General features: G+C 38.0%; 1 protein-coding gene across 1 annotated transcript; it reads right to left on the bottom strand.

Moving 5' to 3' along the window:
• Positions 1–2,152: 2,152 nt before the first annotated feature.
• On the bottom strand, positions 2,153–23,122 carry FOXN1 (forkhead box N1). Its single transcript, XM_009334306.1, has 8 exons — positions 23,118–23,122; positions 21,540–21,843; positions 19,144–19,254; positions 13,008–13,135; positions 12,097–12,193; positions 5,511–5,718; positions 4,434–4,961; positions 2,153–2,421 (listed from the first exon to the last, which is right to left on the bottom strand). The coding sequence occupies exons 1-8, from the start codon at positions 23,120–23,122 to the stop codon at positions 2,153–2,155; spliced, it is 1,650 nt and encodes a 549-aa protein (XP_009332581.1).
• Between the last annotated feature and the right edge of the window lie 1,487 nt (positions 23,123–24,609).

Raw genomic sequence — 24,609 nt, 5'->3', positions numbered from 1 at the left:
CTTCCGTGGAAGTCGGAGAGAACGTACAAACGCACAGAGCTGTGGAAACCAATCTCTTGGCACAAACCAGATCTGTTGTACGCAGTCTAGTGTTCGTAGACAACATTATTTACCAAACAGTAGTATTATTTTTGGCTTAAGAGTGAAGTTGACATATTTTAAGGAATAATAGTAGCTATGTGTTGCAGAGCCCAGCAGGGGTACAAAAACAGGCTGCCTGAGTGCAGGGCAGGGGGTCGGTTTGGTTTTGCTTTTCCTCAATGCGTGGTTATATTAGGATATATATTTGTTTCATTCTTTTTTCAAAAAAGGTACCTAGGATAATAATTCTGCTCTTAAAGTTTGTACTTGGCAGGTACTTATTTGTAACTTGGTAACTCTTAAATTATACTGAATATAATGTTCAGCAGCTTTATACTTACTGTATGCTTTAGGCTTATCATTTAATATGCGCATTTCTAGTGATGTGGCATACTTAATTTTTTCCTAATTTCTTTATCTAAATGTTAGGACGGTCAAGAATTGAGTCACCTAGCTCTAGTATGTTTGCGTAACTCTCTTCCTGCTGGTTTTTTGCATAGAACAGCTTGGCAAACAGGAGTGCATTTCTCGCTCCGCATATTCTGTTTGCAGGATTGCAGAGGAAGAGGGGCTCAAGGGAGGATTTCTTGATAGCTGCGTAAGGGGATTACAAAGTTGCATCATCACATGTTCTTCCTAAGTCTTCTCTATCCGACTGCCCCTAATCTGATTTTGGTTTAAGCCTGGGCTAGGAGGCATGGTTGAGGGTGTAGATTTGAACCTGAGTTTGGCTTCAGTCTTAACTGGCAGTGCTCCCACCTTGCTGTGAGAAAGCAGCTAACTAAACCTGCATACATTTATTTTAACAACACTATCTCACTGTTCTACCTGGTCTGTACTTTTCTTTGTAATTCCTTTTTCATAGTGTAAGTGACCAAATCTGACTCAAATTTTAACCTCCTTAGCTTCTTCCGAGTTTCCATAATATGTGAATAGAGATGTCATTCAAGACACTTTGATATTTTTCTTGGTTTGTAGACTTTTTTCCTTAGTGTTGTTAAAGGTTCCTGCTCCAGATTGCTTTGTTTTTAGATTGCTTCACTTGAAATAAAACACTGTTCTGTCATGTCACAAGCAGCACCTTTATGGTAAATCAGAGAGAGAAGTGTGTTCCTGAGAAACGGGCTACTGAAATGCCTTAGTTGAGTTCATGGTAGGAACCATACGCTATCCTAATGCAAGGGCTAGTTCAGCATCCTAATAAACACTGCTGCATGTATCAGATGTCAGCTGGATGTTAAAATAGAGATGCTCTCTGGATTCGGCTAACTGCAACAATTATTGTTCTCTTTTTTTATTAGCATTTTTCAAAATCTTGATTTAATGGTTGAATAATTCACCTTGCTGTTCAGCTTGTGTGGATAAAAACAGAGGAATGAATGTGAATGATTTCCAGCCAAGTAAAAATTCTACTAAATTGTTTTGTTCTTTTTTATTAAAAAAGCAGAGTTTTAAATTTCTTTTTAAACACAGTAAAACTTAGACTTTTCAACTAAAGTATATTTGTTGCTTTGGTTTAGTCTGTCAGCAGCTAGTCCTCTATCTTCTAACACTTGCAGAAATTTCAGATTACGTTCTTGTTTCACAAAACCCAGAACTTCTTTCAAGGGGACTATAAATGTTTTAATAAGCAGATTTTTATTTTTTTTTAGTGGTCTGTGGCAGATGTTGTTGACATCGTTGGCTCCAGGAAATAAGTTAGATTATTGTCTGCTTTGACTCCTATGTTCATTTGCAAGCAGCTTTCATTTAAAAAAAAAAAGGAAAAAAGTCAATCATTTGTTTTCCTCTTACAGTCATTTGTTTCTGGAAGATGCGTGGCTTGATAAAATAGTCTTGACCAGTTCAGCCGTTAACAATATTATCTTTAAATAGTTTTAAAATTTTTTTTTAGTATCTGTCTGTAGAAAATTATCATAGCAAAGCTACATATCCTGCAGGTGAGTTCTGGAAAAAGATTATTCTTATTCCGATGGACAGAGTTTCAGCTGACAAAAATCAGATAGTTAAGTGTGTGTGATGGTTAGGACTGTATTTAGACAAAATAATAATAATTAGGTTGGTGCGTGGTTCACATTAGTGCTATAGGTTTGGATCCAGAATTACTTAGGTAGGCAGGAGACACTGTATCCAATTCCATAAAGGCAGAGTAAAGAGTGGTGAGCTGTAGGTCGGGTAGGTTGCTGTGTGGAGTTCCGTTTTGGATGTTGACGTTGTTGCTGCTGCTGTTCTCCATCTGGCAGTGAGAAGGGAAACACTGGGAAGACGTTGGGGATGATGAAATGAGAACTAGGGGATCCACAGCCAGGCTGTCATCTTTCAGCTCCTCCCAAAGATTTCCTATTAACAAAACAAAATGGCTTGATTCAACTTTCTTTAGATATGCTTTTTGAAACATTATTTTACGGGAGAAGTCGGTAATTGTACAGTTGTGTATGCTGTATGTGTAGGTACTCTTAATCACTTGTGATTGAGAAAGGAAAAAGATCGTTTATGTAGTTATTATTTGTCTGTCTCCATAATAAATTTAAATCTGGGCGAAAGCAGCATTAGTTTAAGAAAACTATTTCACTTGATAATTGGCAAGACTGTTGCAAACGTACCCTTATGAAGCATAACTTCTGTTTGAAAAACCCCCACTAATTTTGAAAGAGGAAATTGCCTCTGTTATCTTTACAAGATACGAAAGAGCTAATGGCACTTTATGGGACAAATCTGCAAATAATATTACTTTACAACTGCCCTTCTCATATTCTTTTGGTGTAGCGTTCTCTTAATTGCAAACTAAATTACTGGATGTGTGATTGACCTAACAAATCAAAAGATCTGAACTGTTACTTTTTTCTAACGTGTACCAAAAAGTTTCTCATCTTTCCGTTGATTGTGCATATCACAGTGAAAGCATTGAATAAGTTACTGCAGGAAGGCTGTATTTTTCATATCCATCACTGAAGATTTCTTCGGGGGGGCAGTGGTAGGGAGACTGTTGCTCCAAAGCTATACCCACCATCTGCAGACTATCAAATGGGATAATACTTAGCCCTTTTGCTAGAAGAAGTTTGATTTTTTTTTTTAAATGTGTGTGTGTATAATGATTTTTCTCCAAGTGTGCGGGCCTTGTCTTAAGTTCTAGGACCTTTAATTTGAGATTTGATAATTTTGTGAAGAAAGAAAGCAAAAAGCTTAGGTAAGGTTAAATAATTTAAGGTAAAGGGCAAGGACAGAGGGAGGTTGGAATTGTACCATACTGGTGAAGCATACAGAATATTCACAGTAGAAATGAGCATGCTCCAGATTAACTGAATAAAATGGAGAGAGGTTCATAGAAATGACTGGAATGTGAGATCCAGCTGCCTGAAAGAGGAAGAAGCTGAGGATTCAAAAAACTATGGTGTTAATCTTAGTAAAGGAATCTGGGCGTGGCAGGATTGCGGAATATTTGTGACAGTACCGTGGCAAGGCAGTTGCGTTTGCTGAGTCACGTAGATTTTTAAGACTGGGTTTTTTCCTCTGTCTTTTAGGTTCCTTTGTGTACCATTTTTTGTCTGTGCAGGAAGGCACATGCAATTCTGGCATGTTATTTTGTGCAGCAAGAACTTTATCATTTGGAACCCACAGGTTTTATTTTATATGTATACAAACATAAATATATATATATATACATGCACACACATAAACTTGGTGTTTTTTTTTCTTATTTTTGCATGGAAAGCTGTGTTCTTAGAGTTCAAAATCTTGTCTATTCAAGATGATTCAATTATTTAATATCAAGAACTTCACTGTCTGCATTACACAACTAAGTATTTAAGAACGCACCTCAGAAAATATAATTCTTCAGGGCATAGATCATATGAATGCCTGTGAAACTTGTGAAGGACTAAATAGCATTCTTTTGAGCAAAGATGTGGAAGGTGTTTGAATAAATATTGATAAAGAAAAATGTTAACATGTTAATTCAATCAAAATCATTTTTCTTTGTGCTCCTCACATGACAATTCTCTTGATACACACCAAATAATTGAGCTTGAGTAGTTTTCAGTGGAAAATATGTCGGAATTTAAAAAATACATTCTAAATACTGTATTGCAGTATTTAATATCAGCAGTCGTAGTCAAGAGTAAGCAGGTTTTTTTTTAAACTCTGGATGTAAATCTATGGCTTTCCTGGGAAACTTTTTAAAGATACAAAGCAAAATTCCACGTTGCGCAAAATAATGTGACCTAGTGAGCTGGTCTGCGCAGCAGTGGCAAGGACAAGTAGTTAAAAAAGGAGGACGTAAATGCATCTTACGCAGGCTGGGATGTGATGCAATAAGCCTGACTCTACAAAATAAAAATGCCTCAGATACCTACCTTGGAGATCAAAATCGGTCAGGGATGGATTAAGAGCATCGATGTCATTGCTGAGATCTCCTTCCTGCATGAGAGTGTCCTGCATTGTCCTGGCTGTAGAGTGCTCTGTCAGCATCTTCACACCACAGATGGGGGGGGTCTGAGCCGGCAGCGGAGAATCCTGGGTGATGCTGGGCTGAGTTCTGAGTTCGCTTTGAGCCTCCCCAGAAGGAAACAGGGTCTGAGGGTCAGGTGGCTGTTGCATTAATGTACTTGAGATTTGAGGAAAACCCTGTGGTGATGTATAGCACGCGGTTTGCTGCCCCCCGAGCAAATTCGGTAACGGGCTCTTGACATGTAGAGCTCCTGACGCGTGGATGCTATGTAATGGCTGTGGTATACCGGAGGAAAGGGAGGGCTCGCATAGGGAATGGGATTGGACTGCCACCTGTCTGGAAAGGGATGCACTTGCAACACCAGTCGGACTGCAGGACATGATTGAAGATCTCAGCTTTTCACTTTTGTCGCCTATCAGTGTGTCAAGTTCTTCTACAAAACAAGAAAAAAGTCCATGATTTACTTACTTATTCCTAACAGAGCCTTAATCTTCGTAGCTTGCAGCTAGAATCTTAGTGTTCCTCAGGAAATGGGTGAGTGGAATGGCAAACAAAAGTGCTAGCCCATGTATGATAAGAACTCCAAAAGCCTGAAACGTTTTTCTAAATTATCATTGCCAAGTGAGTATGTAATAAGTTGCATTTTTGTGTTTAAAGGTTGGACACTTGTCAGTTAATTTCAAATTTTATTCTATAGTATTTATTTCAGTGTTGTTTTTATCTTAAAGTTTAGCGAGATGTCAAGAGAGAATGTTTTCTTGGCGAAGCTGCTTTGTGCCTGTTTGGAAGCACTCCTGCAAAACCAGGTCTTATTTAGTTCTGCTTTTTATTTTTTTTTCTTGTTTTGCCAGTCACTTTATAACCAGGAAAAATTCTTAAATGCTCTCCTAAATCACATATAAATTCTCTTACACAGCTTGGTGCCTATTGCAAAGAAAAGTTCTGGGAACCACTGTTTGAGAGCTAATACGCTATTACTGACCTGGCTTTGCCATACTCTTCCTTACAGCAACTGGGTCTTTCCTCTTCCATTTCTGAAGCTCCTCCTGCATCTTATCAATTTTGGCTGGATTCAGAGCCCACAAACAGCCTTTCCGAGAAGAATTGCCTGACTTGTTTTCAACTTTCTCAAAGCATTTGTTCAAAGATAAGTTGTGACGTACAGAATTCTTCCAGCCATCTGGAGCTGTCTGGAAAAACAAATCCAATCTAAGAATGGAACTTCAAGGAAAAAAAAGAAAACAAGTCTATTTCTCTGTTTTGACTGGTGAGATTATAAGAGATGCTGTTTAGATTATACTTTCTACAATATGAAACTTATACGTTAGAAGGAAGCCACAAAAATGTTACAGTCGTGTTGTGCGGGAAGAGAGGAATCAGATAAAATAGTAACTGATCTAAGCAAGGAGGTTGGCCTTGTCAGAGGGGCTGCTGAATTTTTAAGAGTGTATTTGCAAATCACAAGAAATAAGTGTGTAAATAATTATATTCTAGAACTGTGAACTAACAGGAAATCTATCTTAATCTATTTTCTAATCTAGAAAAATCTCAAACACTTAATTGAAGGACTGCGTGCTACTTGGACTCAAATTAAGTGTCCAGGCAGACTTCAAAAGAATTATAGCATGCCCCTGTAGGTGTAACTTTGTGTGCTAGCCAATTACATAACCAAATGGTTTAATCACAAGCCCTACAGATGAGATACAGGTTTCTGCATCTGATCACTGCATCTTTTTGCTTTGCGTTTATTTTTAGCTCAGTACTGGAAGCTGGAAGGTTCTTTAAACTGAACAATACATATAACCTTCATTAAAATGATTCCTCTATTTTTATTTAGGCTGTTTCTGATCAATGAGGGAAACAAAATTCCCTCCTTTCCCTGAGGACAGTTTTGCATTCAACTGCAAGAATGGAAAGAAAAGAAAACCTAGTGCAAACCCTCTGTTTATACAATTTAATTTTTACAATCTTTTTTTCCCCCCCCAGTGCTTGTAAAAGAACTTTGAAAATGAATATTGCTGTAAGGGATGAAGAGGGAAGTACCCAGCAAAGCGGTCATGTTCAGATTCTGATGGGAAATGCCTGTTGGCTTGCTAGTCTGAAATACTGATCTTGAAGAAATGGCACTGTATCCTTTTATTGCAGATAAGTTTTTCTGGTGTTTGTTTGTTTGATTTCACTCATTCTGCTTACTTAGTCACACAGCCAGACGACAATGCCCATCACATTAAGGCTTTGTAAAATAGTATGCACGTTCACATCAGAAGATTCCTACAGTAAATTCCTGATGCGTCGCTTCCTTGCTTTTCTTTTGGTGGGTACTGTATGATGCTATTTGTTGCATATCTGAGTAGAACTGTCTTAGCTCATTGCCACTGCACTATAATCTTAAAAAAAAAAAAGGGGGCGGGGGGAGCAGGAAAAATGATTTGCTACATAATGGTAGGAATCAACCTGAGAAACCCAACTTCATTGTAATAGATGCAACTGCTAGTCCAGCTAGATTTCCCCTGTCATTGTAAGACCAGTTAAAAAAAAATAAAATTGTAGCTTTACCTGTGTCAGTCAAATGATATTCTTTCCAAAAGGTCTGCATTTGCAGAGATGAGAAATCTCAAGAGAGAGAGACTTTAGAGCTCATCGGATTACAAAGAATGATCTTCAGTACTAGTGTATGTGAGGTCTCTTTTTTTTTTTTTTTTAATAAATCAATTTTGGATGCTTTTTCTTTTCTTGTTTCCAAAAAATCCTCATCTGTGTGTCATAAGAATTAAAAGAAATTAAACAACTCTCTGAAAGGTGGGTGAAGTTGACTATGTGCCGCTATTGATTCATATTCATGGATCCAAAATACTTGTCATCATAAGTGTTTGTATCAATGACAGAATTATTGAACAGAGAGCACAAGAAATAAATATGATTTTCCATAGCCTTTTTAAAGAGGTTAAAAATTAAATTTTCCCTTTTATACACATTAAGTTTCCATTCTTATGCTTTATTAATAGGGATCCTTCTCTCATAGAAAGCCAGCTTTTTGATAGTTTCTCTAATTGTTGCCTAGTGTAACAGATTTCCTCTAAGACCATCTTTTATAAATGGACTTGTGTCCACTTTTGCTTTCACATGATACACCATGGATTTTTGAACATACTTTGACAGACATTCTACTTTTATCAGGAATGTAAAATCTGTTCTTTCCTAGCTTGTGAAGGACTATCTTATGGGTTAAGGTCTTAACCTTATGGGTTAAGTCTTACTGAAAAATTTGAGGGTCAGATTTAATACTTGCTTTCTTCATTTAAAAAAATTAATTAGTTGTGGAAGTTAAATACATGTTATTTACTAAAAAAGAAACTATTTTCTCTTCATAGCAGCACAGTTTCTACCCTTTTGGCCCACCTGATGTCAGCATTTCACTGTTCTGTTAGCTGTTCCCATAGGTGAGACAACATGCATTTCTATTTAAAAAAAAACCAAACCAACAAAAAACCCCTTTAGAACTCTTTCTGCCGTAGGGTAATACTAAAGATGATGAATCATTTTTTCTCCCTTGCAGATCATACGCAAGTTGCTTTCTGGCAGTTCCAAAAGTAAACAAAACTCTTCCTCCTGGGTAAGATGTGTACTTAGCTACTGAATAAGCCGACCTGAAAGAATATTCATGTTTCTTGCCCTGCACATGAGGCTACATATACCTCTGTCTGTATCTAGACAGGATAATTAGTGTTTCTGCTAAGCACCAGAGAAGATGGGAGTGGCATGTGTTTCTCAGAGGTTTTCAGAATGTGTGGGGGTGTAAAGCTATGAGATAGTTTTAGAATGTAAGAGCAAAAAGTACATGGATTTATTCTGGAGACTGCTGCCAAGAGTTGAACAGGTTCTTGCATTAAACCTGGTATTGCTGAGCAGCGAAAAATAGTCGTTTACCTAGGTAGGCCCTGAAGGAGCACTCCGGCATTGTGTTCGTGTTACGACTCTCTCACCAGTTTCTTAAGGTAACGTTCGATTGTCTGTTAACGAACTGAGCTTTGGCTACTGGGGTTGCTCTCGTGTAGTTGGAACCTCCTTGCTACGGCTCGTCTTTGCTATTGCTGCGTTCAGCGTAGTGTGGATGAAGCTGTGTGGAGTTGGGCGCTGCAAGAGAATACTTGCTGCTGTAAGTTCCTTCAGACCACAGGCCTTTCTAACCTCTTCGACCACTGGCAATAACTCCAATTAACAAGATTAAAGCTTTCTGTTAGACTCACTAATCACTACAAAGGAAAAAAAGGATGACAAGCAAAAAATATTATTTTACAGACCCATTGATCCTGACCGCCTCTTGAAGTTTAAAGAGTTCAGTGATCTTGCAAAACCCTTTCTCTTTAAATCTAGGTCTCAAGAGAAGGGAGAGGTACATCAAAGAGTAATTCAACTTTAGCTGCGTAGATGGTTTTTTTAGGACGTAGGAGTTGGATTGCTCTGTTTCAACTAGAAATGAGATTGTTGCATCATAGAAACTAAATTTGCTGTGGCAGCTAATACAACTTAATTTGACTAGGCTTGTATCATCTAATGTCTCCCAGCAAGATTCTGTGTACACTTGTACTCTGTTTCTCTCCAACTTAAATTGCTTCCCCTCCCCCTGTTGTATCCTGCTATTTAGTGAGTTCTGGTAGCAACAACAAAATGTTCTTTGCTTATTTTTAATATTACTTTATCTTGCTGAAGACTCTCCAAAGAAGGGAGGACAGAGGATATTAGCTTTTGCCATATATTGGTAGTTCTGTGGGCTACTGTAAAGACCAGAGGTAGACAGGGCTCCGTGCCCGTAAGCATATTTGCTTGCTTATTCTCCCCAGCTTATTGTAAGGATGTTTGGGTTAGACCTATTCAATCATTTGACTGTATTTGTAAGTAAAATGCAAAAATAAAGCCGTCACAAAAGAGTGAATGTTCCAGGAGTACCCCCTGCACCATTCTTTTCCTATAATGCATATGACAGCAGTAACCTCATTCTCATCAATTTTTAAATGAATTGAGAAAAAGACATGAGGATCTGCAAGAAAAAAAACCACCACCAAAACCCACTCCCTGTGGAACAGGCAAGTTTTGGTAAGTAAGAAGGGAAAAGTTTAGATTAGGCGTGAGACAGCTATTTAAAGCTGTGGTAGAAATATACCTACTGTACAGATGAGGATATGTATACACACATCTGTATGTACACACACAGACAGAGGTATGAAGGCACACCCATCTATACACATTTATACACAAAATATCACAATATACACAATACGCAATATTTACACACAATATATAGCGGAGGAAAGGATGTCTATTGCCCTAATGTTTCTGCTGTGTCAGAATAACTTAAACCTCAGGACCGGGGAGGTGACACCTGGCAGAGCCAGTGTCTTGTGTCTGAGGAATTTGGTGCATGTTGGCAGCAGCAGCATTTGGTTTGCAAGCTGCTGAGTAATTTTATAATAAATTGTGTTGTAAGACAAAGGAGAATTAATTTCAGTTTGGTCTGATGAATAAATGTGGACATGCCTGTAAAACTTATTTTTAATATTCCCACCTCTCTGCTTGAAACTCATGCTATTTTTCTAGAAAACAGTAATCAGATAAGAATGTATTACTTTGCTGTAGATCACGTGAGTTATGCGTTATGCTGTGTAGTTCTGCAAAATATCAGTTTCAAGATGTTGTGGCCCAGGACCTTTTGCACAATCATAGAATCATGGAATAGTTTGGGTTGGAAGGGACCTCTAAAGCTCATCTAGTCCAACCCCCCTGCCCTGGGCAGGGACATCTTCAACTAGATCAGGTTGCTCAGAGCCCCGTCCAACCTGACCTGGAATGTTTCCAGGGATGGGGCATCCACCACCTCTCTGGGCAACCTGTGCCAGGGTTTCACCACCCTCAGCGTAAAAAATTTCTTCCTTATATCTAGTCTAAATCTACCCCCCTTTAGTCTGAAGCCATTCCCCCTTGTCCTGTCGCAACAGGCCCTGCTAAAAAGTTTGCCTCCATCTTTTTTATAAGCCCCCTTTAAGTACTGATAGGCTGCAAATTTTCCTTTGGATTATTAATATTTCTTGCAACTAGTGGTAAATGCATGGAAAATAGAGTTAATACTCTGTTAGGGTCAAAATGCAAATCTTGAAATTTATTCTTGTTTTGAAAATGAAAAAAAATTTGCAGCTACTATGTTCTTGTCATGTGCCATTCCACCCTTCTTCCTTTCTCTGTTTAGGTTACTGTCATTACTTAATTTCATGTGTGTTTAGCCTAAAAATCAGTTGTGTCCCTGTGACTTAACAAAGTTAGAGTGCTTCAGATTTCTTTCAGCGGATTATGGCCAGTCATGATGTGATGGGATACTTCTTGAATTATGATGGCAGGTTTCTTTATTTCTTTTCCCCTCTCTTGCTTGTAACAAATAATACAGTAACTAATGATTCCTTGGGGAGGAAATCTGGGAATACAGAAGTGTAATGGATCCTAACAGTTCTTCCTTCATGATAATGTGTATTCTTTTTCTCCAATTACTGACATGTTCAAAATTTTTTTTTTTTTTGGGCGGGCATTATTTATCCTCAGTTAGTGTCCAAACCCATTGCAAAATTGTATCAGAACATTTATTTTTAGGTATTCTTAGTGTTCTTTTCTCAATACAAATGTTTGAATTGCCTTTCTGTAGTTGCTTTAATTTTGGTTTAATTGCTGCATGTTTATTTGCAATAGGAAACAGGACAGTCTCATGTTGCTTTATTTTCATTTTTGGGCCTCGCTAACAGTTGCAGGTCACCTGATTTGGACTTTTAGTGAGATGTTTTTGAAGAATCAGCAATGACAAAGCTCTGTGTTGAGCAGCAGCCGACGATTCTATTATAGCTCTTTTAAAAATCTTAACTGTAATCCTGCTCTTGGATTATGTGCTGACTAATCTCTTTCCACTTGCATTCCAAGTGCAAGAAACCATTCTCTTATAGCATGGATTTAAATTTCGGTAGTATCTGCTGCAAACCATACACCCTTATCTTCACCAACATTACTGTGTCATTATGAGCTTAGTACCATTTATCACATAGTGTATTTTTCTTTGTACAGTGCATGCAAGTGATGAAGTTGCCTAAGACAGATATCCCAGCTCTGGAACAGAGCAAGATAACCTTGAACCTCTGCTTCCACATGAGTCTGGAGGTGCTATTGATGCCGAGGAAGCCACAAGACCAGTTTGGCCTGTATTTGAGATGTGAGAGGTAGGAATGGATGTGTTTTTAAAAATATTTGTCCTTTTTACGAGTTGTTAGTGAGGAACGGCCACTGTTAACTGCACAAACTCAAAGCTGGTAATATTTACACCTTTCTGTGTAACTATTACCGCATATCGTGTTCACATTTCTTCCTAGGCCTAAAATGCTGGGTAGTTTGTGATCATGAAGGTATATAGCGTGTAATTGATTTGATATTAATCTACGAAGAAGATATCCCTTTCAACAGATTGAATCCCCTCCCTTATTCCCTCTGCTGCCAGGTAAGCTTAGAGAGAGATTTCCCCCCCTCCCTGTGAAACTCACCTTAAAGTAAGGAAAGTGTTCCGTCATGAAATTGTAAATCTCACTGACTGGCAAACTCCCTGTCTTGCTGTTTTTGAGTGCCATGAAGATCAGGATGCTTTAGGGAGAGAAAGAAAAGTATTTTAGCCTGTTCTGCTTGACTCCTCAGAAGCAGAAAAAAGGACTGTTTTTCACAGTGCGTGTAATTACTCTGGCTTTCACTGTCATAGCATGAATACCGATGATGCTTAAAGCTTCCACTCAGTTGTTTATAAGCAATCTCCTTACACTGCTTAACTGCTAGAGGTAATTCTCAAAGTGCGTATAGAAGGTCCAGCCTGGGTTTAAAATAAAGTAACAGAAGGTGGAATCAAGACCACAGCCTTCAAATCCTGCTAGGGTGTATTTATTTAAGGCTGTGTTTGAATGTTTAAACTGATAAAGGCCACAAAGAGAATATCAAACTGACAGTGACTGAAGGTATAATTAAAGTTTAATTGTCTGATCTACTTTGTTAGACTGCTATTTGGGGGCTAATCCTGTGTGGTGACTGGCATATCTGACATGTTTTCTAGTCGTTTCCTTGCCCTAGTAAATGGAGGAAAAAATTAGTTTTAATACAGGTCCTGGAAAAGACAACTAAGTGTGATTAGTCTTGTGCTGATGAAATTTGCAACACCTAAGATTTTGTATTAGAGAAATGTGTTGCTTTTGTGGGGTGATCAAGACTGTTCACATGCTTTACAACATTTAATTTCCCTCTACCTTGGCCCCAGAGTCTGGAACATCTTGTGATTCATACAAACAGGACAGAGCACACTGGGAACGAGACAAATAAGAGTAAGCATGTTCTTGCAAATTATGCTGGAAATAGGCCATGGGTAAACAGTGTATTTCCTGTAACATTAGGACTTGAAAAAAAAATGTATTACCTGTAGGAGTAGATGGGTTTGGGAAATAGAGGCTGCTGGGATTCTTGACTGCTTTGAGGAGCAATTCTTTGGTAAGGGTAGTGTGAAGAAGTAATATAAGTCACAGGATAGCTGCCTCCCGAGGGATACTGATGATACAATAAAGGAGATGTTACTAGGCTTAGCAATAACCTCTCAAAAATATTTCTTAATAACAGTATTAAACTATTTAGCTCTGAGGATATTGTCCTCTGCCTACATTTAATAGCTAATAGACCTAAAGTCTTTCTAGCATGGTATTTGAAAACATTAATATTACTAGTTAATGCTTAAGAAGTAGAAGGAACAGGGCATGTATGAGGAGGAACTCACTGGTATGTTGGCTGTTACCAGATCCTGTTGCAGTGTGTTCCAAATTGAAGTATGTAAAAAAAGTACTTTCTTTTATTATTGCCTGCTGTGCTACTGACTTCTTGTGAAAAATGGGAGTAACTGTACCCTATTAATTGTCTCCAGATAATTCATCATTTTATAGACCTAAAGCATATTTCCCTTCAGCCATCTCTTTTGCAGTTGAAGTATCTTAGCCTGCTCAGCCTCCCCTGAACATTGCACTATGCAGACAAGTAAATTAATGGTGTAATTTTATTTATATAAATAAAAAAACCCCGGAATAAAGTACTTCAAACAATGTGCACCATAGAAAAATAAGCCTATTAAGTAAAGCCACTAAAAATACAGGAAGAAACAGGGAAGTTTTGACTGAGCCTTGTTTGGTTTTGTGTGCTGGTTTTTTTGGTTTTTAGGTGGAGCGGGATACAACAAGGCAAAAATTCAAAGTGTATAAAATCTACTCCCAAGAGAATAGCATCCCAAAGCATCTGTTCAATTTGCTGTTATCAGGCAAGGCAGTAAAAAAACCAAACAACAAAAGCTTTAGTGGTTGGCATCAGAATGTATATTAAAGGGAATGTACTATTATAGAACAAGTTAGTAATGTCATTCCAGGGGTCAGGAGAGTGGCAGATGAGACATGTCTCATAGGTGGTTTTCGTATCGCCTGACTTGTCCTGAAGCTGTGAGGCTACTCTCTGTTGGTTCCCTCATAGTCAATAACAAGGAACAGGCTTCTCCAAGAGGCCAGGAGTTTAAGCGCTGTTAACCACCACCTCAAGCAGCTTCTTTTTTTTCCCCCATTTTCTGTATCAGAAAGCTAAAAAGAATAACCAGGACACTAGAAATCATATAGCATTTATGCTACCCTCACCCCACCCCTAGGGACAAGCAGCAGAATGCTACCTGAGACTGAAATGTTAAGCTATTCTTCAAGAGATCTCTAAGCCTGCCCAGCTCTCAAGACACAGTAAAGAAATGGCTGGCCTATCATGCGATCACCACGATAGAAATACGCCAATGTAAAAAAATAGGCAAAAGAGGGGAGATAGCCTCAACTGCATCAGAATTTCTGTAGGTTTGCTCTCAATTTTTTAACACAGCAGTTGGTCACATATTTTTCTTTTCCAAATTACAGTTTAAACCTGCTGGCAAGCAACTTTCAAGAACAAAGAAACACTACCCTGCTCAGGTAAGATACCATCAGTGGGCTCTCCGTGAGGCAAAGGCTCCCACTGAACTCAGAGCTCAGTGTGAGAGGAATTTCTGCCTCTTATAGATGAATCTTTCCAGGTGCCAGGGCTAGGGCTTGGCCAAAATTAGGAGTCATGTCATATGCTATTAAAAAATCTACCTGCATGCCTTCCCCAGTACTCAAAGGTTGCTGAACCCTGTTCTAGTGTTTTACTGCTTAGCTCTAGAAGTTCTGTGTCATGAGGGTTTTATGGTTCTTCTGAAAGATTATAATGTAGCCTTTGAGACTTGGGAAAATTTCCTTGATAATTAGTTTAATACGTCTCCTTAGTTTCTTACTGTCATTCCTATTTTCAGACCAATAGCTTCTGTTGCTCTTGGTCTTTGTCCCCTTAAAATGCCTGTGAGAGGTTATCATGTGCTTGCAAAATGTTCATAGTTTATTTATTTATTCTGGATTCTGACTAATTTATTTCAGTTTCTCAGTAATTTTATTGTTGTTGCTTGAGTTTTTGCCTGTTTGCTTTTATCTTTCTAACATTGAACTGCCCGAAATGGAATTTGGAAAAACATACTGAATACACTAATTTGTTTGCTACAGTAAGCAGGGTGAAAGAAATGAGATGTACGTAATTAATCATGTCCTGCCTTGTTAAACTAAATACCGGGCAGAACTGCAGTCTCCAGAGCAGCTGTGAACTAATTTCCGTGTGCATTTCTGTGCTGCCTGCTTTGTTGCATTGCGTGCAAATTTTTCACCCGAGTAGAAAACCGGGCGATTCATACAATAATTTTGATTTTATTGGTTTCAGTGGCTCTTTGAAAGGAAGGGATGCTAAGATGGGACTGGTTGTGATGTCATCACCAAAGGCAAGAACTGGGTGTTTTAAGGATTATTTCTGTTTTATTGGTTTCATTACTCCTTTTTGAGGGAACAGAGGCTGGGGAATGGTCTGGTATGACAGGCTTGAGCTGGTTTTACAGTCGCACAACTGGCATGAAAGGTGTCTGTGTTTTATGGTGGGTGGTTAAGTGACTTCAGCAAGTGTCTGCTATTTCTTTCAGGTCAATAAGAAGTAGTTTTTTTTATGAGTCATTTGTGTTGTGTCCAGCAAAGGGGAAGGTGAGGCCATTTTATCATTTGGACAAAATTAACAGGAGTTGATGTCTCTCATCCCTCTAATGAAAAGTGAGGCGTAGTTTGAACACCCTTCACTTCAGGCTAAAGGGCCCGTTCTCTTGAGTGTAACTTCCTAGTGATTTAAATTGGTCGGCTCCATCCAAATTTGAAATGTAAAGTATTAATACTGGAGCTGCTTCATGCAAAAGATGTTATTCCACTTCTCAGTCTGGTATCATATGTTCTTTCATTTCCTAGTATCTGATTGTGGCACACGGACAGCAATTCTACCTGTTATGACTTTGGCTGCTTATACCTATTGTTTTTCTCCTCTGAGTAGTAGACATGGTGCCATACTTTTACTACGGTAGCATAAAGAAGCACAAATATTGAAAAGTCTAACAGAAACCTGCTGCAAGTAAGAGATCTGTCACAGCGCCAGCCTGCAGGTGGATGAAAGACTTTCCTCTTAGTGCTTGTCGTATCTTGCCTAGCAGCTCCTGGAAGGTGTATTTCAGCTGTAACTTTGTAGGTTTTTTGAATGTGGTTAATGCCAATGTATAGTAATAGTACTGGTATCAAATCAGCAGTGACAGGGGAAGGGTGCCTGCTTCAGAATTAATAAAGAAATTAAAAAATATTCAAATGAATTAACAAGCTAACTGGAGTTTCTGCTAAAGCAACACACAAAACTGATGTTTATACTGTGTGTGAGATGTATGGTGCTGTGGCACATCCACAACGTCTGTACTGCAGTCCCAGTGGGGAACTAGTTTATATTTGCAGCAGAGCCTTTGTGGCAAGTTAATCCTTCGTCTGGGACCCTTTTCTTCTAAAATAACAATAATAAAATCAATCCATTTGTAAGTTAGGATGGTAGTGTAATATCACCTTTCTTTTTATTCTATTTTAATTTTATTAGTACCTTTTATCACTTCTATTGAGTTTTAGGCTAACAAGAAAAAACAAGTAAATTCATTATGATGGTGTTGATAAGAACTTAAAAGATAGTTACCTTTTTGCCACATTATAGCAAAAAAAAAAAGGTTGAGTAAATTCTGGCTAGCGGAATGCCAGAGTGATAGGTAAAAGAAAAAGCCAGGAGTGATATTATTCTCTAGCCATATTTCCTGAATCAGCGTAGGAGAACTGCTTCTTTCCATTGCCTATGCCTTCTCACATCTCTTTAGCATCTGTACACTTCTCAAGTTTTAGAAGGCTACCCGCTGAGGACAGGGGATACAAAAAGCCCTTTATGTTGGAACTATTTCAACTTCAGTAGTAGCTGGACACCCTAAGCGAATTGGTCTGTCCTTGTGCAACACCTAGCTGGAGAAGAACCTCAGTGCCCCTGAATTCCTAAGCTGATTTAAATACAAAGTCCAGTTAGTGGACAGGGGCCGGCCACAGCTGAGGGAGCAGTGAGAGAAAGATGACAGTAATAGGAACCTGATTTTAGAAGTTTACTTCATGCAAGTTTTGGTATTTGAGGGGTGCTTATTGAGCTGCCTTGCCACACCGTCCCGTTGATCATTTTAACTGTCCCAGACACTAGAAGTTCAGAAAGGCCGTAGAAGTCCCTGAAACTCTCCAAGTGGTTGATACAGTTAGTCCTTATTTTATTCCTCTCTATATCTGAGGGGTTATACACTGTAATAATGAGACACCTTCCTTTAAGTTTCAGTAGACAGGTGGGGGATTTATAAGTACGAGAAATACACACTTAAAAATATGCAAAACCACTACTGAGGTATGGAACACTTTCATTCATCCTTAGTACTATGTTTTACAAAACTCTAACAAATGAAATTGCTAAAAAATCATCTGTGACAGATGATTTAATTTTATCAGTGATCATAAAAGTCCTACATATGTCTATTCTTGTTCTTTATGGTCATTCAGCATCTGTTTTCAGAAGTTACTTAAATTTCCTCTTAAAGAAAATCATGCCAAAAATAACCTTTCTTTTTCCTCATTAGGGACTAAATCCTGGTGATGAATGGTATGATTACTGTTTCAATGACTCAGATTAGTAACACCATACGAATTAAAAATCCCAATGAAATATCGTATGGTAACCTATTTTTGTTTTCTTTGCACAGTTTTAAATTACTGCTCTGTTAGTCACATTTTTTATAGTTCTTGAGCAAGTTGAATGAGATGGTACGGTTGATTCCCCAATATCAGTCGTCAGTCACTGGGATCTAAGGAGTCATAACTCGTGTGAGCTTTTATGTTCAAATATTTTATGTATATGAATTTCCTGTAAGTTTAATTTAATTCAGTTCTAATGGTTGGGAGTTTTCGTAGTTGTGCTACTTTTGTATATAGATTTCTGCCTATATATCTGAAAAATCCTCACTGCCTTAATTTCACCTTAGGGTTTGGTTTTGGGGTTTGGTTGGTTGGTTGGTTTTTAAATAGGGTGTTTCAAGCATATTTTTATCTCCTCAAACGTCTTTCTTACTGAAAATTTTGTATATTGCAGATAGCTGAGCATAAAAGAGGAAAATTTCAGTGCATTGAATAGCACCACCATTTATATCTAAAGGAGATTATTTAAAGACATTTCAGAGTCATGGAAGTTACTTTCTGTAATACATACCCTCCCTGCATGCCAAGTTTTCAAAGCTCAGTAGACCATACTTACTAAGCTCTATAAATGTGTACTGGGATCATGTAAGATTAAGATATGTATGTGTGATTTTACAAAGATAATGTCTGTATAATGCTTTGAAAATATGAACTGACACGTAATCAAATGACATCTAAACGCATGCAGAAAAACAAGGTGTCAGTTACTCCTGTGCATTTTTAGTATTAATAATATAGTTACATTATGGAAGAACAACCTTAATATTGTGCATTCTCATGCATCGTCAGCATTATTGTCAATTATGCTTCAGCTGAATAATCTTTCACCGGGGATGATGTAACAGTCAAAAGATTGCAAAAGATGTGTGTGCCTTCAAGCACAAGGAAAGTGAGCATCATCTTGCTTTTAAAATTTTGCTTTAAAAGTGTTTTTCTATGTTTGATCTGAATTTTAAGTATACAGTCACATATATTTAATTTTTTTATTCGGAAGTTAAAGCACAGTTAATTCCCTGGGATCTTGAAATGCCAACAGTTATGTTCATAATTTATCTGGTTTCAAAGCCAATTTCTTGTACATAATGGTGAAAATATAAATGAGCAGTACCAAGATTCCATTTTTACAAGTTTGGTTGGGTTTTTTTTCTTTTTTTCTGGATGACCATTTAAAATGCATTTAGATGTGGTTCTTTTGAGATCTCATTGTCGTAAACAAAATGTATGTGTACAAACGCGGCCCCGCAAACACAAATTTAGCAGGTATTGTTTTGTCTCTCTTTTTGTATTATTACCATAACTACTATACCATTATAGTGCTAGAAATACAGGGGATTTTGGTTTACATATTGTACTGACCTGATGGAAAGGATGTGAGGGGCAATACATCTGCTGCACTTGAGGCTGATAGCAATACAAACCAGGCTGCCCTTCCAGTGGGGATGTCCTAAGCTTGATATCTGAATCCTGCTAGAAAATATTTAAGGAAAGAGTTATTGGAGAAAACACCTCAATTTAAAATAGAATAATTCTGTTAGTTACTGTTCTGACTTGTCTTTCGTTATACTTACTACTTTTTTGGACTTGATTCTGTCACAGTAAGTGTTATATAGAATTTGTTTTATATTCTAGCGGTACAAGAAGAAACATTGTTTCCTGCATTTATATAATTACTGCTTGAAAAAGGAAATCCCAATCCAAGTTCCATACAAAGAGCAATAAGGACAATTCATAAAATGTCAGTTGCTGTTTCTCTTGTTTCCCTACATACCCAAACTGCATACTCCAGCTTTCATTCCTGAGTGTGCACATGTGTCTCTGTCTCTCTTTTTCATACTCTGATTTTATCTTGCAGACTGTCAGTACCTCAAGCTGATGCTGGAGTTTTGTCATTAGGTAGAGGGTGAGGTCTATAATGCACAGGAAAGAGGTGGCAGAGAAGAATCAAAATAGGCTGACTTCTGAATTGGATCAAGATATAGGAAATATAGTAAGATTGTGATTTATTTCTGCAAATGTGGAAATAAACATAGAGAAGTTGATCAAGTCTTAATTTCTCACAGGTCTGCCCAGCTGCCTGTCCGGGATTCCACAAAGGGCTTGATTCTGTTCAGGGCTCAGGCTCCTGGATGTTAAATGTCGCTGTCTTTTAGGCAGAACGCTGAGTGCACCCATACAGTGTGTGTGGTAACACTGGCTGCTTTGGAAGAGCAACTCAAACAAACCTCTGCAGGCTAAGCAGAGAGCTGGATAGAGCTAGCTGGTGATAAACAGTGCAGGGAATGATGTGCCTTAAGCAGTGTCCTTATCCACAGGTCTGGTGATTGACTTCAGGTTCCTTCCCCCACTTGACATCCATGGCCAGGAATTCTCTTCTGAGAGCTGATGCCATAGACATCTTATTATTTCAAGGAACTAGTAGCCCTTATCCTTCTGTTTTAAAGCAAGGCCATAATGACCATCTTTTATGGTATAGATTAGTGTAGGGGTACATATTAGACTTGATTTGATATCCTGGCACCAAGCAAATGCCACATCCAGTATTAATAAACGTCCATGCTATTTTGGTGACCATAAGATGAAGTTTTTCAGAAATGTCAGCTTGCCAGCAGCATGTAAGCTATTTAAGAGCTTTGAAGTTGCATGCTGACTGAACCAGTGGAGACATTAACAAGTAGCCAGTCTTTTCCTGAGTAGTCACACGTACTTGGTAAAGGGCCTCTGCAGTGCTAGCTTTACATTCTGCACATCTTGCAGCCTGGGGATTTGGGAAGAAAATGGGAATTTTTTTCATCAACTGCTTACAGGTTTTGCATTAAACTCATCTGACCTAGATGAGTGTTTATCCAGGAAATAAGAGATTTAGATCAATTTCCTCCTTAACCTGAATGGCTTCAATCCCCAGGTATGCACCCTGACAACATCCCTCCATTCCCTGGTAAATTGTCTTAATCCAATTAAGATTTTTTTTTTTTTAACCCTTCTTTCTTTTGGTTACCCTCGAATTCTTTGCCTCACAGCAATTTAGAACCAGTGGTTAGGGCCCTGTCCTGGGAGATGCAGACATTGTTTTTGTCTGCACTAGATTATGAAGATATGCTTTACATTTTGGATCACAGCAGAGATACCTTGTGGAGATACTGGAGGGTAATTTACCTTCTTTTTCAGGGATAATTTACCTTGTTTTTCAGGGGTCTCTGTGCTGCCCTAAATAGGCAGTCGCCTCTATCCAGTATGTGAATTAGCCCAGGTACCTTTATGCTGCACATACCATAAACAGATCTTATATTTACTTTTAAGTAGTACTGATGTCTTAGAGTTTCTCTTCTGTCTGTGTCCAGAAAAATGCAGGTCAGCCGTGGTGTTGTAACAAATCTGATACACATGTCCTCATGCTTGAAAAATACTGTTTTGTGAACTTTTGTCCCTTGAAAATACTAGTTGATGACAACTACTGATATAAAACCTGTTGTCAGGAAGAATTTGGATATTTAGGATTTGTGTATTGTGTCTAGTGGAAAATCATTTGTCCTTGTGCACCTTTGAGGACTGTTTTTCAGTAGGGATTAGGCCATAAAATAGAGAACTTCGACAAATAAATGTGGATGTCTATCCGGAGCTCTAGCCTGCAACTTGACAAGAGACTAAATGTCCATGTAGTCACATGAAGAGATAAGAAAATAATTCCAAAAGTATATTTTTGCCATTGAAAACAGGAAAAAAAAAAAAAAAAAAAGGAAAGAAAAAATACTGACCATGACTTGTGAACTGTGATCTTGACCTGTGTTGCTGTATTGGAGGCTGTTACACCACGGTTGTTCTGTGGAGATGTTCGGAATGTGTGTAGGAAATGACTCTGACTCGTCAGGACCTGTAGATCCTGGTAAACCCTCAAAACTGTCGATGCTTCTAGCATTTTTGAAGGGTGAACCTTCCGGTGGGAGGGCTTGATGTGCTTCCTGGAAGACATCTTCGCTGATCTGCCTCTTGTAAGGATGAAAGGGGTTTCTGGTGCTCTTGAGAAACCGGTCATAATTTCCTACAGTACTTTCCTCGTAACTGTACCGTCTGAATTTTTCAGTACTGAAAGACGCTTTAAATTTGTTCTTGCCACAGTGAATTCCTTGGCTTGCAGGGTATCTCCCATGAATTTGATCCTGGGCTGGAGAAGCAGGGCTGGGGCTGTGAGAAGACTCTGAACTCTTCCTTTCTGTCCTGCTGTCTGACTCATATGGTTGGCAATTATAACTGGGATTATCCTGCAATGAATTGTTGGCATTTATTTAGGATTAGTATGAGCAAATATTTTATTATTTTTATTATTTACAAAAAAGTACATTAAAAATATATTATTGATGAGAAGTATAAAATTACTAGTCCTAGCCACCTTCATACAGAGAAGCCCTGAAAGATCTAAAGTTGAAGTTTCTGGTTACTTGGTATCCAAAACTGTTCAAAAGTAAATTAATAAAAGCATTGAGAAGACTGAAGTAATCTTGATTTGTGCAACCATCTTGGAGAAACAGGACATCTTAGGTAACTATTGACTAGTTGGTCTGACAATTTCAGGGAAAAGATGATGTATGATCAAGTGATGAAAGATTAAATGACAGGAATATGATAAGTGCAAGTCTTGTCATATGCAAGTTTAGTCAAATAAGCTTGATCTCATTCTCTGATGGTGTTACAAGCGGCCAGATATGTTGCTAGTTACATCACTTCCCTTCATTAACATAGCCACACTCATTCTGTGAGACAGGTAGGCTCTAGGCAGACATTTTAACCTTCTTCCTGTCTCATCTCCTCCCTTCCCTTTTGCACTTTAGCAAAAAGAAAATAACAGCTACTAAAGTGCTCTTTAATCTAGAAGAGAAAGGCTTAACAAGAACTAGTGTCTGGATCCTGAAGCTGAACACATTCAGCTCAGAAATTATGCATATATTTTCCCTGACATCAAGGGTGTGTAACAACTCGGATGCCTTTTGAGAAGACACGCTTAAGTCAAGAGCAGGTTATTGTGTTCAGTGAAGGGGAAAATGTAATGTTCTGTGTTACACAAAAAGTCAGACCAGATTATCAAGTGGTACCTTTCCTCTTTCCCCCTCTAAATCCAAGTTGGACTTAACATTATTTTAGGAGAACAGGTAAAGGAATATAGGCCTTCATGGAAGAACCAGATTTCAAGAAGTCCCAAAGGCAAGCTGGTGTAAAAGCCAGTGCTTTCTGCAGAGTGGAACATGGCACAGCTTTTCCATTCGTTTGCACGTGGGTCTGTGTGTCAAAGCGCTTAATGTTTTGTTCTGTCATGGATTCCTGCAGAAAGCAAGTCTGACCTCATGACGCTTTTGGCTTCTCACATGAACCCACACCTGCTCAGTTTGTAACTTCGTAATTCTTCCTTCCTCGCTCTCCTCTATAGTCCTAATACATGTGTTTATGGTATCTTTTGTTAAATAAGAATTTTTAAAACCCCCTATATTTAGTTATATAAAGCTGTGTGAGTGGCAGTGCTGTCAGTTCTCCACCTGACATTTTAATAATAAAAGTATGACAATGGTTATTTTGCTGTTGTTTGATGAAAAACACTGTTCTCAGTTGTACTTTTGTTATGAAAGGTAAACTTGATGAATATATAGGCAACAGGAGGGAGATAATTTTATTCCAAAAAAGTCCGAAGGAATTCTGAAGTGCTTGAAGGTATTCTCTACTGGCAGGGAGTAGACAAAAAGGTTCTGATGTCTCTCTGTCTGTCTGCTTTTTTATTTATTTATTTTAGAAACAGGATGAGAATTACTTTAACTGTAGCGTTTTTACTGGATTAGTAACTAGATGGATTGCCTGTTTTGTTTTTAAAGTAGTACGATTTTTAAGCAATCGAACAGGAAATTTAGCATGGAGCTTAAGATTAGCTCAGAAGAGTAACTCAGGTTTCCACTCTTCAAGAATAAAACTTTCAATGTTTACTTCACTACCAGTTGTTGAATATTGGTTAATATTGCTGAATATTGTGTCTGAACTCGTGCCTCTGAAGAAAGAGAAACAGAACTGGGCCATCTTACTCACAGTTTGCTGAACTGGGGATACTGAATCCCCCTGTGTCTTCATGAGGTCTTGTCGGTCCCTTTCCAGAGTGTCCGAAGAAGAAAATTTAATATTAGATTGATCTTGGAGTAGTGAAACCATTACCAAATCCACGTCAGATAGAAATCCTGTTACGACAAAATCAAATTACAATAAATATTTTCTAAAACTTAAACTGTAAAAGAAACCATTTTGTGATGTGCAGATGACTAGACAGTGTTAGATGTGCAGTTGGACAATAACCCATCCTGCAGAATTCCTAATACAGTTGAATTTTTTTTTTTTAGCTCTCAAAGAAGTGTTCTGTAGGTGCAATTACAATGAAGATGCGATACGGAGTTTATATGGATTTACCACACAATTTTTATAAAAATAAGTCATTACTTTGTTTTCTGTAGGTTCATAAGATAATGAAAATGTATCGCTTTGGGGTTATGCGAATTTAGCGATATTGCTTTATTGAGAGATTGTTATATAAATGCACCCCCATGGCTTTCAGTGGGACTATGTAAAATAAAAGGGTCTTTTTGCTGTCATTACTTAGACTGATGGTTACTATGGACTTATATTTTCGCTTTTACTTTTTTATTAGTACCAATCCCTTCAGCCTTTTTGTTTTGTTTTGCATGATTAAATGTATCTGAGATATGTAAATAACTTCATCATTCCATACCTATTTTTGTTAGTTGTATCTCCTCTCAAGTTCTCAATCTTTGATCTTTGGATATATGAGACATATCTGAT

The sequence above is a fragment of the Pygoscelis adeliae genome, unplaced genomic scaffold, assembly GCF_000699105.1.
Source record: "Pygoscelis adeliae isolate BGI_AS28 unplaced genomic scaffold, ASM69910v1 Scaffold531, whole genome shotgun sequence".
NCBI classification, from domain to species: Eukaryota; Metazoa; Chordata; class Aves; order Sphenisciformes; family Spheniscidae; genus Pygoscelis; species Pygoscelis adeliae.
The sequence above is the reverse complement of the archived record's forward strand: the minus strand, read 5'-3'. Positions and strand labels throughout refer to the sequence as shown.